This window comes from Primulina eburnea, chromosome 9, assembly GCF_022965805.1.
Source record: "Primulina eburnea isolate SZY01 chromosome 9, ASM2296580v1, whole genome shotgun sequence".
NCBI classification, from domain to species: Eukaryota; Viridiplantae; Streptophyta; class Magnoliopsida; order Lamiales; family Gesneriaceae; genus Primulina; species Primulina eburnea.
In genome coordinates this window covers 17,772,565-17,790,287 of record NC_133109.1, presented here as the reverse complement: position 1 = coordinate 17,790,287, position 17,723 = coordinate 17,772,565, and the positions used below count along the sequence as shown (strand labels likewise).

Here is a 17,723-nt window from a genome sequence, read left to right as displayed (position 1 = left end):
CGATTACTATCTCAAAACTTAAAACCCATATAGAATATTGAAACTTAACTCAGTATTGATCTATAGCTTATTGACTTATATCCCGAAAATTATAACCTAGTCGTTATCTCAAATAATTATTTTTTTACTAAATCTTACTTTCATCAAGATAATGAGCCTGTCACACTCTAACACGAAGGAGTTCATTGAATGTCATTTTCTTTGAATCATTCTTAGTACCATAAAAGTCAAAACTTATTGTATTATGATTTCCTTAATACCCATCAATATCTCATAACTTATTTTATTTACGTAATGTCGTAGCCTACTTGTTATCCCAAAATACTATAAATTCCTTAACCTCATGATATTGTTTCACGAGATATTTCAAGGTCCTAGATATTTAAAGTTAGCGCTTAACATTTTAATAACCCAAACTTAATGCCCACACATCTTATCTGGGGAGAAATGCAAGGGGTGAGTGTTTGGAAAACAATCAGCAAGTGGGGGCCGATCGATTACCACAAATACATATAAATATAATTTAAAACCCGTATTGCAAACTGATTTTAAAAACATAGTATCTTATATCAGATCAAAATCGGAATCGAATGCGAAATAGAGATTATCAGACAATTCAGAACAGAACGAATCAGAACAAACGAAATACTGTTAGTCATCTCGTATTCCATGGTCAAATTGTCCCCAATATGTTAGTCCTCTAAGGGGTGAGATCAAAACATAGTTTTATACCCACTGATAGGGACCGGAACACAGTTTATACCTACTGATGAGGGCCGAAACACAGTTTATACCCACTGATGGGGGCCGAAACTCAGTTTTATACCCACTGATGGGGGCCGAAACTCAGTTTTATACCCACTGATGGGGGCCATATATAATTTACAATCGTCGTTCCATATCCCACTCGAGTCATAACAGTGCACCACAGAATCAAATGTATCAAACAACACTTATCGGAATTTTTGAATGAACTCAGCAGAATCAAAGAACATCGAAAATAGAAGAACATATCGTACATCGATCGAGATTTTATAAAATATATAATAGCATTTTCCGAAAATGATTTGACACACATAGACGCATGTAATGAAATACTTATACAAAGTTTAAGTTACAAAGAAATACATAGCAAACCCCTCCGAAATGGCTCAACGAGCGATTTTCACGACTATGTCGTGAGGTAGTGGTCCAAATCGCAAAATTCCATCGTTTAGACCTCCGAAACCGCGTTTTTGCTGGTTTATGAAAGTTTCGTAGAGCCTATAACTTTTCGTACGAAACTCCAAATTCGATTCCATCGATTGTTCTAGAATACTCCCGACATGTGCTTTCCGTCCATGTGCATATCTAGAAAATTTCTATTTTTGGAAAATTCTTGATAAATTCTATGCATGCATTTTATTGCCTTCTGCTCTATACAATTGAACTTATTCTGAGCCTTTCAATTTTCTTTCTTTTGATTTCAGGAAATGGCTTCAAATTCTTCTATGCCTCGCAGTCGGACCACGGCACGCATGAGTGTTATACCCGTCCCCGACAAGGACCTCATTATTAATGACCTTCGAGCATCCCTCTCACTAGAGCAGAAAGACAACGGGAAATTGATTGCGACATTACATAAGCTGCAAGAAGAAAAGCACGAGCTAGAGGAACATAAAGCTCATCTCAATGCCCTTTAGGAGCAGACGTCTTTTATAGCAGTCCAACGGCATCAGCAAGATGCATTGATCATTTAAGAGTTGCAAGGTTCGGTACAACATCTGACTATGTATAACGAACACTTGCTAAATCAGGTTCAACAACTTCTGGATGTCCTTATCGACTTAGCACCTGAAATGGAACCGATAGAAGAGCCGATTGAAGACGAAGCAGTAGGATATGGCTAGATTTTAGATGATTATGGATTTAGTGTCGTGACTAATTGTAATTAGGGTTTATAGTCCATTTGCTTTCTCATGAATTTCCTGTCCTTTCTTTTCTTGTTTCCTAAAAACTTTTATTTGTATTGCTTCCCTTTCGTTTGAATCAATAAAAGTTTATTTGATTATATCAATGGTCAATTTCAGTTCATGATTAATTCATATATATGTTAGCCAACAAATATCTTAGAAACTTGTGCTCTTGTAGGAAATGGCCGGAAGACCACCACGAAACAATCGCAACCCGCGGTACGCAAACACTAACAACCGCAACGATAATAATGGAAATACGAATCCTGACGGAAATCCACTGCCACTACCTCCCAGAGTGGGCCTGAGCCAAGCAGATTTGATGGCTATAGCCACCATAGTGGCAACAACTATCCAAGGTTTGGGAAACCTCAATGCTAATCAGCAACCCCAACCTCCACCACAGGGCGAGATCAAGTTCCATTACGAGTCCCTCCACAAAAACAGGTGCCCAACATTTCAAGGGGACGCAGATCCCGAGCTAGGCCAAAACTGGCTAAAAAACGTGGAAACACAGATGCTACTGCTTGAGATACCCAATGCACTCAGAGTGGATGTGATAGTGCCTTTCCTTGAAGGCAAAGCAAGTAAGTGGTGGGAAACAGTCTCTCCAGCAATGACAGCTACCGGACCAGTCACATGGTAGCGCTTTCGAGACGCATTCCTCAAGCAGTACTTTCCCGCCGAGGTCAGGTTGCAGAAGTTGAGTGAGTTTGAAAACTTCTCCCAAACTCCAAACATTTCAGTGGTAGATTACACCTCCCGATTCAATGAACTTGTAACCTATGCCCCGACAATCATGGCAGATGAAGTTCTGAAGATGCACAGATACAAGAAGGGATTGAGTAGCCGTATTTAGTCATCCTTAGATGTTTACCAACCTACAAGCTTTGCTGATTTAATGGGAGCAGCAATAAGAGCTGAGACAGACATCAAGCGTCGTGAGGATGACAACAAGAATAAACGGCCTCTTACTGGACAATCATCTCAAGGGAAACAACCATTCAAGAGACCCAATCAGTCCAATGGGTCATTCAAAGGTGCTTCATGCCACCCAACCTACCAAGAACTAAAGATGTGTTCCAAATGTAATAGTCGTCATTCTGGAGAATGACACAGACAGACTGGGGCATGTTTCAATTGTGGGAAATTAGGGCATCAAATTGCTAATTGTCCCGAGCAATTGAAGAGGGGTACCAAGCCAAGTGTTGATGCTAACCCCAACAAGACAAAGGAGAATAAGCCCAACGCTCATGTGTTTGCAATAACCCAAGAAGAAGCAGAGGATGCAAATGATGTCGTGTCAGGTACCATTTTTGTCAATGAAATGCCAGCTTATGTGTTGTTTGACAGTGGTGCTACTCACTCATTTATATCTAAAAGGTTCACTAAGAAACTAGGACTTACACCTGAGATACTAGTCGAACCCTTTAGGGTAGCAACTCCTACTAGTAAGACAATCGAAACACATAGAGTGCACCGAAAGTGCAAAATTTGTATCAATGAACACCTATTCCCAGCAGAATTGATACAACTGAACATGGTGGAGTTCGACGTCATCCTAAGAATGGATTGGTTATCCAAGAATCATGCATTAGTAGATTGCCGAATGAAGAATATCGAACTCCGAACCCCGGACCAAAAAGAGGTCGTGTACCATGGCAAGTACAAGGAACTGAAGTAACTTCTTTCTGCAACCCAAGCATGGAAAGACATGAAATCTGGAGAAGATATCTACATAGCAATGATCAGCAAAATGAAGTAGGAAATTGAACTTAAACCAAAGGATATCCCCATACTGCGGGAATTCCCGGACGTCTTTCCAGAGGAACTACCAGGGACAATCCCGGATCGCGAAATTGTGTTCGAAATCGATCTAATGCCCGGAGCGGCACCCATCTCCAAGGCACCTTACAGAATGGCACCAGCTGAACTTAAGGAGCTAAAGAAGCAACTTCAAGAATTGCTAGACAAAAAGCAAATTCGACCAAGTGCGTCTATATGGAGAGCTCCAGTACTTTTTGTCAAAAAAAGAATGGGAGCATGAGGTTGTGCATCAACTATAGGGTATTGAATAAGATTACTATCAAGAACAAGTACCTCTTCCGAGAATAGATGACCTGTTTGATCAGCTTAAGGGAGCCGCAGTATTTTCCAAATTGGATTTGAGAACAGGCTACCATCAATTGAAAGTCAGGGCGGAAGACATCCCAAAGACGGCCTTTCGGACAAGATATGGGCACTACGAGTTCACAGTGATGCTCTTTGGTCTGACGAACGCGCCAGCGGCCTTTATGGACCTAATGAACAGAGTATTCAAGCCGTTCCTGGATCGGTTCATAGTAGTGTTCATTGATGACATCCTTGTCTATTCTCCCAGAAAAGAAGATCACGAAGAGCATCTCCGCCTCACTCTACAAACTTTAAGGGAGAAGGAACTCTACGCCAAGTTCAAGAAATGTGAATTCTGGCTAAGCAGTGTGTCATTTTTAGGTCATGTGAGATCTAAAGCAGGAGTATCAGTGGATCCGGAGAAGGTGGAGGCAATTCTAGATTGGCCGACACCGAAGAATGTCACCAACATTAGAAGCTATCTTGGACTGGCAGGCTATTATAGGAAATTCGTCGAAGGCTTCTCTTCCTTATCCGTACTGTAATAGCCAAGCCTGGTGAACGGTACGGTTTAAGTTTTCGTATGTTTATGGATTATTGGTTTCGATGTTAAGAGTTGTGTTTATGGGTTATAGTATAGTTGGTTATTGTTGTTTTGTGGTGTTGTTGATATTAGTTGATGTATAGTTGTATTGTATCAGAGTTTCGATTCGATCTTTGTTGCGTAGAGTTGGTTGTTGGATGCAGAGGGGACCACCGCACCCGCGGACAAGGATAGCACCGCACCTGTGGTCTCATGCTCCAGAATTTTGGTTGTTTTCCCGTAGCCTCAGCGCACCCACGGTGCTGTGTGTAGCGCACCAGCGGTGTATTGGCCGAAGCAAGAGCGCACCCGCGGTCCATTTTGCAGCGCACCCGCGGTCGACGTTTTTTATTTTTGGTTGGAATGCCGAAGGCATAGCGCACCTGCGGTGTATGTTGGAGCGCACCCGCGGTGCATGAATATTAGAAGCGTGTTTCGAGTTTTAAGTGATATAATTGGATGAGTTGGGTTACTTTTCCTCATTCCTTTCCCCTCATTCTCGATTTTTCTCTCCTTGGAGATAGGGTTCTTACATTTCCTTCATTTTGTGCCTTTGATTCAAGCTCCTAGTTGGATTATTGTTGTGAGAGCAAGGTTCTCTTGGATTCTAGGAGTTAAGGTAAGCATTTTGGTATAGTTATTCTTTGGTTTTGGTGTTAGAGATTTTATGGGTTTGTTGATGGTGTTGGTTTTATGGATTAATTGATATTGGTTTATGATTATTGAGATGTTGATGGTGTAATTTATGGCTTATTGTTGTAGGTGGTGTACCAAGAGTTAGATTCAAGTGTTTATTGGTTGTAAGTGGAATTTCATTCCTTGTGCTCACATGAAAGTATATGTATTGTATTTCAAGAGTTTTATTATGCTATTCCCTTCCATTTGATTCATAGTATGTATTGACTCATTGTGTTGTATAGTAGAGGCTTGTATATGACTCAATTGTTTAAAAAGAGAATACAAGAGAATAGTGTATTCAAAGTGTTTGATAAAATACCAAAGAGAGAATTCAAATGATTTATGGATTGATAGATACATAGTTATAGATTGCATGCAATTAGTTGATCAACGACCATAGGCTTATATCCCTCAGAGTTATCGATTTATATCGATGAGATATAGGTAAGAGACAGAGATACTATATAGATATCAATCCAACAGAGAAAAGAGAAATACCATCTTATTGTTATATTGCTATGTTATTCATGTTTTAGAGTTGATGGTATTTAATGTTTTCAAAGTCATGATTTTCAGAGTATACTATGTATCCATTGCTATGTAAGAGTTCCACTTGCTGAGTTTTATACTCATTTCAGTTATTTCATGTGATGTAGATAAGAGCGATGGGCCGGGACGTTGATTGTGGGCCGGAGTCATATGCATACCAAAGATGGAAGGAAGAAGATATTTTGATAGCATTTTGGACATGATCATAAAAATGATATTTTGTATTTTGGTTTTATCATTTCATTTATCATGTATTTACTTTGTTTGTAAAGATTTTTATGTCAAGAACTTTTACCCTTCCTTCTTCAAGAAAATTTTAATTTCCGCTGTTATTTTATTTTAAACGGGTCAGAGGTGTCACATTTAGTGGTATTAGAGCTCCGTTCTTCGGACCAATGCATATGACTTTGTCTACTTTCAACTGTCCGGGTATGTCTTCTTCTACATCTATTCATTGTTATCTATTGATTTGTTTTGTGTGAACACATTGTAGGAGTTATGCCTCCTAAGAGGAAAGCCGTAGAGGGTGAGGATAGTTCTTCCTCTAGAGTTGTCGATGAGTTTGGCAAGTTGTTGAAAGAGCAAGCCAAGGTCCATAGTGAGCAGATCCAACAGTTGCTCCGTATGCAAGGTACACATGCCAAGGTAGAGGAGAGGGTAGAGGCCAAGTGGCTCAGGCAGTGGGAACAGATGGGATCTTTACTACTTTCAAGAGGATGGATCCGCCTGAATTTGCAGGAAGCATTGATCCGTTGGTGGCCGTAGAGTGGATCAAAGCTCTTGAGGCGATTTTCTATCATCTCAACTATGAAGACAAGGACATAATCAGTTGTGCAGTGTTCATGTTAGTCAAGGCTGCACGCATTTGGTGGAATGCTACTAAGGTTGGTGTTGATGTTCCAGCATTGAAGTGGCAAGAGTTCACTGATCTGTTTTATGACAAGTACTTCCCAGACGCACTTCGAGCTAGGAAGGTGACTGAGTTCTTGGATCTTCGTCAAGGAGGTATGAATTTCGATGAGTATATTCTGAAGTTCGAGGAGGGCTGTCTGTTTGCCCCGTATATTTCTTCCAACGACAAAGATAAAGGTGCTCATTTCATTAGAGGCCTTAGAGAAGAGATCCGGAGGGATAACAACATGTCGAAGGCTGTGACATTCAAAGAGATTGTGGCTAAGGCTTTGTTGGCCGAGCAAGATGAGAAAGATATTGCTAGAGAAAGACAAGCGAGACAGCAGGCCATTGCTCAGAGAGGCCAGGGTTCAAGTCAAAGAGGAAAGGATCGTTTCAAGGGGAAAGGAAAGATAAAGCCGAGTCCTAAACCACCGGCAGTTCCATTTGATCCAGAGAAGCCTTTGTGTCCCAAGTGCAGTAGACATCATTGGGGAGAGTGCAGATTCAGTACTCATACTTGCTATCGATGTGGCACTGCAGGCCATATTGCTAAAGACTGTCCAAGAGGAGCGAGTAAAGAGAAGGTGCAGGGTCGCATATTTACCATGACGAAGGAAGGTATAAACCATGATTCTTCTGTGATCTCTAGCACTATTTTAATTTCAGGCAGAGTAGCTACGACATTGATTGATACAGGTGCTACTCATTCTTTTATGTCTGAACTATTTTTGAGATCTTTGGGTATAGTTCCTTATGTTCTTCCCCTCCAGTTCAATGTTGTTTTGCCTTCGGGGAATGTGTTGTGCCCGACATCTATTTTGTATGCGTGCTCTGTTCAAATTGATGAGCGGGTGGTTTATGCTGATTTGATTGTTATCCCGATGGTTGCGTTTGATATTATTCTTGGCATGGATTGGCTTTCAACCTATCGTGCAGTGATTGATTGCGTTGCTAAGACGGTTAAATTTGCAGATGATGGCAATAAGGAAGGTATGCTCGCCGGTGCAGGTACTTCGCTGGTCCTTCCTTTTATTTCGTGTCTTGAGGCTAAGAGGTTGTTGTTTAGAGGTTGTGATGGGTTTTTGGCTTCGATTGTTGATGTGGATAGAATGGTTAAGTTGAATATTGATGATATTGATTTGGTGAGAGATTTTCCTGATGTTTTTGAGGATGATGTGCCGGGTTTACCGCCGGACAGAGATGTGGAGTTTGTGATTGATCTAGTTCCAGGTACGGTTCCTATTTCCAAGGCTCCGTACAGAATGGCCCCTACAGAGATGAAAGATTTGAAGACGCAGTTGCAAGATCTTTTGGATAAAGGTTTCATTCGGCCGAGTTCTTTGCCTTGGGGAGCTCCGGTTCTTTTCGTCAAGAAGAAAGACTGGATCATTGCGTCTTTGCATTGATTATAGAGAGATCAACAAAGTGACGATCAAGAATAAGTATTCGTTGGCACGGATAGATGATTTGTTTGTTCAGCTGCATGGGGCTACAGTGTTTTCGAAGATTGATCTGCGATCTGGCTATTATCAGTTGAAAGTTAGGGAGTCTGATATCCCTAAGACGGCGTTTCGGACCAGGTACGGTCATTATGAATTTCTTGTGATGTCTTTTGGTCTGACTAATGCTCCTTCAGTCTTCATGGATCTGATGAACCCAATGTTCAAGCCGTATTTGGATAGCTTTTTCATTGTTTTTATCGGCGACATTTTGATCTATTCCAAGACCAGAGAGCTTCATGCAGAGCATCTCAAAGTTGTTTTTCAGTTGTTGAGAGAGAATAGGTTGTATGCTAAGTTGAAGAAGTGTGAGTTCTGGTTGGAGCAGATTTCTTTCTTAGGACATGTTGTCTCGAAGGATGGTATAGCTGTTGATCCAACGAAAATTAAGGCGATTCAGAAATGGCCTATCCCTACCACTGTATCAGAGGTACGCAGTTTTCTTGGTTTGGCGGGTTATTATCGTCGTTTCATTTCAGATTTTTCCAAGATTGCCCTACCGCTAACCAATCTGACGAGGAATACTGTGAAGTTCGAGTGGTCCAAAGATTGCCAAAGTGGATTTCAAGAGTTGAAAGATAAGTTGACGACAGCTCCGGTACTTGCATTGCCCAGTGGTTCAGATGACTTTGTTGTTTATACCGATGCGTCGAAGAAGGGTCTTGGTGCACTGCTGATGCAACGTGGGAAAGTCATAGCCTATGCTTCTTGCCAGTTGAAAGACTACGAGAAAAATTTATCCTACGCACGACTTGGAGCTGACAGCTGTGGTTTTCGCCCTGAAAATTTGGAGACATTATTTGTATGGCGAAAAGTGTGAAATCTTCACGGACCACAAGAGTTTGAAGTATTTGTTTTCTCAGAAGGAACTCAATATGCGACAGAGACGGTGGTTAGAGCTTGTCAAAGACTATGATGTTACGATCAATTACCACCCAGGTAAAGCAAATGTTGTAGCGGATGCTTTGAGCCGTAAGTTGAGTTTTTCTTTGAGTTCGATGATTCAGCAGCCGTTGTTGTTAGACTTGCAGAGAGAGGAGATAGCTTTGGTGGTTCCTAGGAACCATTGCTCGCTTTTCAGCGTTGGTCATTCGGGCTACATTGACGGACATTATCCGTAGAGAGCAAGCATCGATTCATAGTTGATAGAGTTGAGAGCTAGAGCAGAGGAGAGAGATAATTCAGAGTTTCGGTTGAATGGAGATGGTTTGGTGACTTTCAGAGGCCGTATATGTATTCCTGCTGGTGATGATATTCGGCGAGACGTCTTGACAGAGGCACATACCGCGCCATATTCGATACATCCAGGCAGCACCAAGATGTATTAGGATCTTCGTAGACTCTATTGGTGGCCAGGTATGAAGAAAGATATTGCCATGTTTATTTCTCAGTGCCTAACTTGTCAGCAGCTGAAAATTGAGCACCAGAGACCTGCTGGGACATTGTTGTCATTGCCAATTACTCAATGGAAATGGGAGCACATTACGATGGATTTCGTGACTGGTCTTCCCAGGACGCAGAAAGGTTTTAACTCTATTTGGGTTATTATTGATCGGTTGACCAAGTCAGCGCATTTTCTCCCAGTCAAGACGACGTATTCCATGAACCAGTATGCCGAAGAGTACATAGCAGAGATTGTTAGACTTCATGGTGTTCATGTGTCGATCGTGTCTGATCGTGACCCTAGATTTACTTCAGAGTTTTGGAAGAGTTTGCACAGGGCTATGTGTTCACGGTTAGCATTCAGTACAGCATATCACCCCAGAGTGACTGACAATCAGAGAGAGTTATTCAGACTCTAGAGGATATGCTCAGAGCTTGTACTATCGATTATCATGGTAGCTGGGATTCCAAATTGCCTCTTGTTGAGTTCACGTACAATAACAGTTACCAAGCGACGATTGGCATGGAACCGTGGTATGAAGCACTTTATGGCAGAAAGTATAGATCGCCCTTGTATTGGGACGAGATTGGTGAGAGGAAGATGTTGGGTCCAGAGTTGGTCCAACAGACAGCTGATGTTGTTGCGGTTATTCGAGAGAGGATGAAGACAGCACAGTCGAGACAGAAGAGTTATGCTGATGTGCGTCGTAGGCCGTTGCAGTTTGAGGTGGGCAACCATGTGTTCTTGAAGATAGCACCTCTCAAGGGTGTGATGCCGTTTGGCAAGAAGGGAAAGTTGAGTCCGAGCTTTAATGGGCCATTTGAGATCTTGGACAGAGTTGGTGATCGAGCTTAGAGGTTAGCCCTACCGTCAGATCTTGATCGAGTTCACAATGTTTTTCATGTATCAATGCTCAGGAAGTATATTGCGAATCCTTCCCATGTTCCTTCACCACTGAGCCATTGGATTTGACGCCGAATTTGACTTATCAAGAGATTCCGGTTCAGATTCTGGATCGCAAAGTTAAAGTGTTGCGAAACAAGGAGATCGGCATCGTTAAAGTCCTTTGGAGGAATCATTTGATCGAAGAAGCCACGTCAGAACCAGAGGACGAGATGAAAGAGAAATATCCTGAGTTGTTTGCGCAGTGACGTCAATTTCGAGGATGAAATTCCCTTAAGGAGAGGAGATTGTAATAGCCAAGCCTGGTGAACGGTACGGTTTAAGTTTTCGTATGTTTATGGATTATTGGTTTAGATGTTAAGAGTTGTGTTTATGGGTTATAGTATAGTTGGTTATTATTGTTTTGTGGTGTTGTTGATATTAGTTGATGTGTAGTTGTATTGTATCAGAGTTTCGATTCGATCTTTTTTGCGTAGAGTTGGTTGCTGGATGCAGAGGGGACCGCACCCGCAGTCAAGGATAGCACCGCACCCGCGGTCTCATGCTCTAGAATTTTGTTTGTTTTCCCGTAGCCTCAGCGCACCCGCGGTGCTGTGTGTAGCGCACCATCGGTGTATTGGGCTGAAGCAAGAGCGCACCCACGGTCCATTTTGCATTGCACCCGCGGTCGACTTTTTCTGATTTTTGGTTGGAATGCCGAAGGCATAGCGCACTTGCGGTGTATGTTGGAGCGCACCCGCGGTGCATGAATAATAGAAGCGTGTTTCGAGTTTTAAGTGATATAATTGGATGAGTTGGGTTACTTTTCCTCATTCTTTTCCCCTCATTCTCGATTTTTCTCTCCTTGGAGCTAGGGTTCTTACATTTCCTTCATTTTGTGCCTTTAAGCTCCTAGTTGGATTATTGTTGTGAGAGCAACGTTCTCTTGGATTCTAGGAGTTAAGGTAAGCATTTTGGTACAGTTATTCTTTGGTTTTGGTGTGAGAGATGTTATGAGTTTGTTGATGGTGTTGGTTTATGGATTAATTGATATGGGTTTATGATTATTGAGATGTTGATGGTGTAATTTATGGCTTATTGTTGTAGGTGGTGTACCAAGAGTTTAGATTCAAGTGTTCTATTGGTTGTAAGTGGAATTTCATTCCTTGTGCTCACATGAAAGTATATGTATTGTATTTCAAGAGTTTTATTATGCTATTCCCTTCCATTTGATTCATAGTATGTATTGACTCATTGTGTTGTATAGTAGAGGCTTGTATATGCCTCAATTGTTTAAAAAGGGAATTACAAGAGAATAGTGTATTCAAAGTGTATGATAAAATGCCAAAGAGAGAATTCAAATGATTTATGGATTGATAGATACATAGTTAGAGATTGCATGCAATTAGTTGATCAACGACCATAGGCTTATATCCCTCAGAGTTATCGATTTATATCGATGGGATATAGGTAAGAGACAGAGATACTATATAGATATCAATCCAACAGATAAAAGAGAAATACCATCTTTTTGTTATATTGCTATGTTATTCATATTTTAGAGTTGATGGTATTTAATGTTATCAAAGTCATGATTTTCAGAGTATACTATGTATCAATTGCTATGTAAGAATTCCACTTGCTGAGTTTTATACTCATTTCAGTTATTTCATGTGATGCAGATAAGAGCGACGGGCCGGGACGTTGATTGTGGGCCGGAGTCATATGCATACCAAAGATGGAAGGAAGAAGATATTTTGATGGCATGTTGGACATGATCATAAAAATGATATTTTGTATTTTAGTTTTATCATTTCATTGATCATGTATTTACTTTGTTTGTAAAGATTTTTATGTCAAGAACTTTTACCCTTCCTTCTTCAAGAAAATTTTAATTTCCGCTGTTATTTTATTTGAAACGGGTCAGAGGTGTCACACGTACCACTGACAAAACTTACTCAAAAGAATTCTAAATTCATTTGGGATGACAGTTGCGAGAAAAGTTTTCAGACACTGAAAGAAAAGCTCGCAACTACACCAGTGTTAGTCTTGCCCACTGAAGACAAGGACTTCATCGTCTATAGTGATGCATCGAAGGAAGGGTTGGGATGTGTACTCATGCAAGAAGGAAGAGTGATTGCCTATGCATCTAGGCAGTTGAAACTACATGAACGAAATTACCCCACTCACGACCTCGAACTAGCAGCAGTCGTCTTTGCTTTGAAGATATGGAGACATTATCTCTATGTATCCAAGTGCGAAATCTTCACGGACCACCAGAGCCTCAAATACTTGTTCACCCAAAAGGAATTAAATATGAGGCAAAGACTGACGATCAGCTACCATCCAGGCAAAACAAACAAGATAGCAGATGCTTTAAGTCAAAAGAATACGAGTAAGGTGATCCTTGCATCACTTTCAGCACAACCATGCCTTCGAGATACAATCAAGATAAATCAAGATAGAGATTCCGCTTTGGTGAAACTGAAAGAGCAATGTAAAGAAGGTAAAGCACCGAATTTCAAGATGGATAACAAGGGAATCTTGTGGATGAAAGGACGATTGTGCGTATCAGACATCGACAACCTTCGACAAGAAGTAATGTCTGAAGCACATAAATCAAAATTTTCAGTCCATCCTAGCAGTACCAAGATGTACAGAGACCTGAAGAAGAATTTATGGTGGAGTGGAATGAAAAAGGATGTTGCGACATTTGTTTCCAAGTGTCTTGTTTACCAACAAGTCAAAGCAGAGCACCAAAGACCTGGAGGACTTCTTCAACCTCTCGAAATTCCACAATGGAAATGGGAACATATTTCCATGGACTTTGTTGTCAGATTACCAAGGTCTAGACAAAGTCATGATGGCATCTAGGTAATCGTAGATAGACTCACAAAATCTGCGCATTTCTTACATGTCCGCATGAACTATAATTTGGAGACGCTAGCTACATTGTACATGGATAATATCGTACAATTCATGGAGTCTCAGCTAGCATAATATCCGATAGAGATCCTAGGTTTGTATCTCGTTTTTGGAAGAGCTTCCAGCAAGCCATGAGAACTAAGGTCACTCTCAGTACGGCCTATCATCCTCAGACCGATGGCCAAACAGAGAGGACAATTCAAACTCTAGAAGATATGCTGAGAGCATGTGCTCTAGACTTCAGTGGTAATTGGAATGAACATCTGCCTTTAATTGAGTTCATTTACAATAACAGTTATCACAGCAGCATTGGAATGGCGCCGTATGAAGCTCTGTATGGGTGAAAATGCCGGTCGCCACTTTATTGGGATGAAGTAGGAGAAAATCTATCACTGGACCCCAGTTGATACAGGAAATAGTGGATAAAATCGCTATAATCAAGGAGAGACTTAAAGTTGCACAAGACCGACAGAAAAGTTGGGCTGATCTGAAAAGAAGACCAGTAGAATTCATAACAGGAGATAAAGCATACGTGAAAGTTTCACCAATGAAAGGTGTGGTTCGATTCAACAGACCCGGAAACTGAACCCCAGATATGTTGGACCTTTTGAAATTCTGGAGAAAGTGGGAACACTTGCATACAGATTGGCACTCCCACCGAATATGTCTATAATTCATAATGTCTTCCATATTTCTCAACTAAGAAGATATGTTTCGGATCCAAGCCACATCCTTGAAGCTGAACCACTCTTAATCGATGGAGACTTGAATGAAAGACTTACGTATAAGGAAGTCCCGATCCGAATCGTGGATACCAAGGACCAAGTACTAAGACAACGAACGATTCCATACGTCAAAGTACAATGGTCTAATCATACCGAAAGAGAAGCCAGTTGGAACTCGAAGAGAAAATAAGAAACCAATATCCCTACCTTTTCGGAGGACAAGTTAATCCAAGTTTCGAGGACGAAACATACATTAAGGAGGGGAGAATGTGAAGACCATGCATTATGAGAGGAGGAATTAAAGTGCACAAATCTTGGACTCTCCATTTACAACTTAAGGAAACCGAAATCACTCTCCATTCAGCATGAATCTCGGGTGTGTATCTTGAATCAAGAAGAGGCCACATTCATTCGGGAGAGAAAAGTGCAATCATCACTTTGATTAAGCAATCAGCGACATTCTTGAAGTGATACAGGGCTTACTTTTATAGTTGATTATTCAAGCCTATATAAGAAGCAGACTCCCTCCCCACAACTTCAAGAATTTGAACTTTAGCATTTTCAACAGCCTAGTCGAAGCTCTACCTCAACCTTGTTCGAACGAAGTTCTTTTGGGAACGTCCTCCTAGCATTCTAATCCAAACTGTAAGTGGGCTTTTGATATATGTATTTCTTCGTAAGGGTTTTTGGATATTATTATATAAAATGGCACACTTATTTTCTTTTTAAGTGAGCATGATCTATTTCGAAAATAATATGGCTGTGAAAATTCGATCGGCATGATATATTCATTTCTCCATTTAGTATGAAATCCCCTGAACTATTCGTTGTTCTATATCAGTTATATTATTTGAAAGCATGTTGAGTATTTGAAATGCACTGTAATGATTTGATTTAGAAACGGTAAAGGAAATTCCGGACTTTGATATGCTTTGTTTAGACCCTGATGTGGTGGGTTATAATAACCATTCCTTTGGCCTCGCCGCTTAGAGGAGTAACATATAGGGGACTGATCAGTAAAACCATAGAAAATGAGATGATTTTCAGTGCTATATTCGTATTTTTGTTAGTACTAGGAAAAAGCACGTGCAACGCACGTGAGTAATGTACGAAGAAATACAAATGAAAAAAAAAACCAATATTCTTGTAAAAATTAATTGATGTAATACTACAAATGTGAAAATACACCAAATATGTTTAAAAGGAATCATTCATATAATACTCCTGATGCCAAATAATTAAGAACTATTCCATATTTTTCCTCTTAAATGCTAATCACTATTGATATAGATAATTTTTCAAGCTGATCACTTTAACTTCTGCTTCAAAACACGTCTTCTTCTTTGAGTAAATGCAGATATTTTCTTGTCAATATCGATTTCAAAATTTTCATCTTATGCATGCTTTGATACTTGTATGTCATCTAACATAGTCATAGGATTTGGTGATTTTTTTTCCCCTTTTGTGTTCCTTGGAAACCGGCTGCCCTGTTTGGTGTCGTAGATATCTAGGAACGGCCTTTGGAAGCCTTCCACTACTATAGACAGTTCTTTTTTCTGTTTAACAATTTCTTGATCCATCTTGAAAAGAAACATATACTATTCCTTGATTGAGTTGTCTAGAGCATTGAGAAATTTTTTCTCATCCAGTTCCTGTTATTATATAGTTTCCATTGGAAGTTAAATAATAAACATTTGGGAACTTGACAATAGGATTTACAATTACAATTATGTATACCTTATTGAGTAATTCAATATATTCATTCACTGAGCAACCAATAAAATTTGAGGCAACATCTTCAAATAACGTAAGTCTTGTTGATGTGTCATTATCTTGCACTGTCATCGTTAAACGATACCTAATGAAATTCACATGGCATAAAAATGTAAGTATAATTTTTTAACATCACTACAACATATGAGAATATGATTCATACCTTTGCATAATTTGAACAGGTTGTTTTGTGCAATTTGCACTACTTATTCGTTTCGCTGTTTTGATGATTGCTTTGAGACAACTGGCACAAGCTTCATACCATGGTTTTGATTTATTCTCAATCTCACATATAGTTGTCTTAAACCAGTAATGCATGTTCTGTGAGAAAAGAATAAAACTTTAATTTTTATGTGTATTACATAATATCATTTACATGTACATATTCAATTATATATTTATATTATATTTAGTAGCATCATCTTATGTAATTTATTTTGGAAACCATATACCGAGATATAATATTGCTTGTACATGCTTCAAAGAAATTTTCTTATCCATCAATTGCTCTAGTTCGATTTCCTCACATTGTTTGATTGATTTTGCCGCCCATAGTCTATTCAAACTTTGTTTTCCCATAATATGTTCCAACCTAGCCAAAGAAATTTGTTTAACAACAGAAAATAACTCATAATGCAAAAAGAATGAGGATCTTGTACGTACCATAAGTTTATTCTTTCTGCTTCGTTACATTTTGGTTGTGCAGCATTCCCGTTATAAATGTTGACTGCAACTGAAGAAATCATGGTTTATTAAGAAGAGGATGGCCCAAATTATTCATGAATATAACATAAGTAAATTATAAATATTTTATGACAATACCATTATATATATTCATTTTAAGATTGCAGAAAGACACGATTGAGTTTTGAATACGATCGGTGAGGCTCATAGTAGCCTATAAAGAAAAAATTATACCTTGGTAGTTTGATTCTGACGGCATATTAGCGGTAGCCTTAGAGCTATTTCCTTCGAATAACAACATGTTGATAAAAATAATTTCGAGATATTATATCGTATCACAATAGTGACAATCATGGAGTAAGAGGAGATTGATTTGTGTGAACCTATTAGCTACTTCGTTATATTATTGAGGGAGAAATGCAAAATGTTACAATATTAAAATGATCATACGAAAATGAAATATTTTACAAAAAAAAAAAAACTAAATGCGCATTGAGAAAAATGTTAAATGCAAACTTTTTGGATGAGTTAAGTGAAGGTGTTTAGCCCATGGTGAACTTTTATGTGGATGAGCAAATTGGAATTAATTGATGAGGAAATTGGAATTGCCAAATCAATTCAAATAAATCAATTATATGCAGGAGGAAATAAAGTACTACTTATCAAGATTCAAGTCACTCTACATATATAAACTGGAACATTGAAATAGAAAAACATTGATAACAACACAGTTGTTTAAAATCACGAAATTGATGCAGTCACGTTATTGAGCCAATCAAAATCTAAAAAAATGGTTCATTTCATGTTTTAATAAAAAAAAAACTACCAATCCGTATTTCATCAACCCTAATGGTCACCCCACTGCTAAATTAATAGTAATGCACTCACACAAGAAAACAATATTGCGTGAATCAGTTCCATCCCTAGAACATTTAAGGTAATATGTGCACCACCCACAGGAAGTCATGTCCCTGACACAACTTAGCTTTACAATATAAATGGTAATTGTGGCCTAATTTCATCCACATTCATTGATTGATGTTATACCTTTAAAAAGTGTCCTCCCAGTGGCACCAAACCCAT

The 17,723-nt window shown here is 39.5% G+C and overlaps 2 protein-coding genes across 2 annotated transcripts; one reads left to right on the top strand and one right to left on the bottom strand.

Annotated features, from left to right (window-relative positions):
- The first annotated feature begins 2,133 nt into the window (after nt 1–2,133).
- Nucleotides 2,134–13,802, top strand: LOC140840773 (uncharacterized). Its single transcript, XM_073207938.1, has 10 exons — nt 2,134–2,539; nt 2,699–2,803; nt 2,864–2,992; nt 3,107–3,335; nt 3,476–3,617; nt 3,718–3,966; nt 4,085–4,605; nt 12,525–13,131; nt 13,286–13,407; nt 13,754–13,802. The coding sequence occupies exons 1-10, from the start codon at nt 2,134–2,136 to the stop codon at nt 13,800–13,802; spliced, it is 2,559 nt and encodes an 852-aa protein (XP_073064039.1).
- A 1,874-nt stretch (nt 13,803–15,676) lies between these two features.
- LOC140840443 (uncharacterized) lies at nt 15,677–16,727 on the bottom strand. The gene is made up of 5 exons (XM_073207637.1): nt 16,620–16,727; nt 16,431–16,548; nt 16,120–16,277; nt 15,921–16,041; nt 15,677–15,835 (listed from the first exon to the last, which is right to left on the bottom strand). The coding sequence occupies exons 1-5, from the start codon at nt 16,700–16,702 to the stop codon at nt 15,782–15,784; spliced, it is 534 nt and encodes a 177-aa protein (XP_073063738.1). The 5' UTR covers nt 16,703–16,727; the 3' UTR covers nt 15,677–15,781.
- Between the last annotated feature and the right edge of the window lie 996 nt (nt 16,728–17,723).

Bases quoted from the DNA above. Each gene is read 5' to 3' on its own strand.
- LOC140840773 (XM_073207938.1), top strand. From the start codon at position 2,134: ATGGCCGGAAGACCACCACGAAACAATCGCAACCCGCGGTACGCAAAC. The intron at 2,540-2,698 runs GTAAGTGGTGGG...CAAACATTTCAG, and splicing joins TTTCCTTGAAGGCAAAGCAA to TGGTAGATTACACCTCCCGA. The intron at 4,606-12,524 runs GTAATAGCCAAG...TTGGGATGACAG, and splicing joins TTCTCTTCCTTATCCGTACT to TTGCGAGAAAAGTTTTCAGA.
- LOC140840443 (XM_073207637.1), bottom strand. From the start codon at position 16,702: ATGATTTCTTCAGTTGCAGTCAACATTTATAACGGGAATGCTGCACAA. The intron at 16,549-16,619 runs GTACGTACAAGA...TTCTTTGGCTAG, and splicing joins GCAGAAAGAATAAACTTATG to GTTGGAACATATTATGGGAA. The intron at 16,278-16,430 runs GTACAAGCAATA...CTTTTCTCACAG, and splicing joins AGAAAATTTCTTTGAAGCAT to AACATGCATTACTGGTTTAA.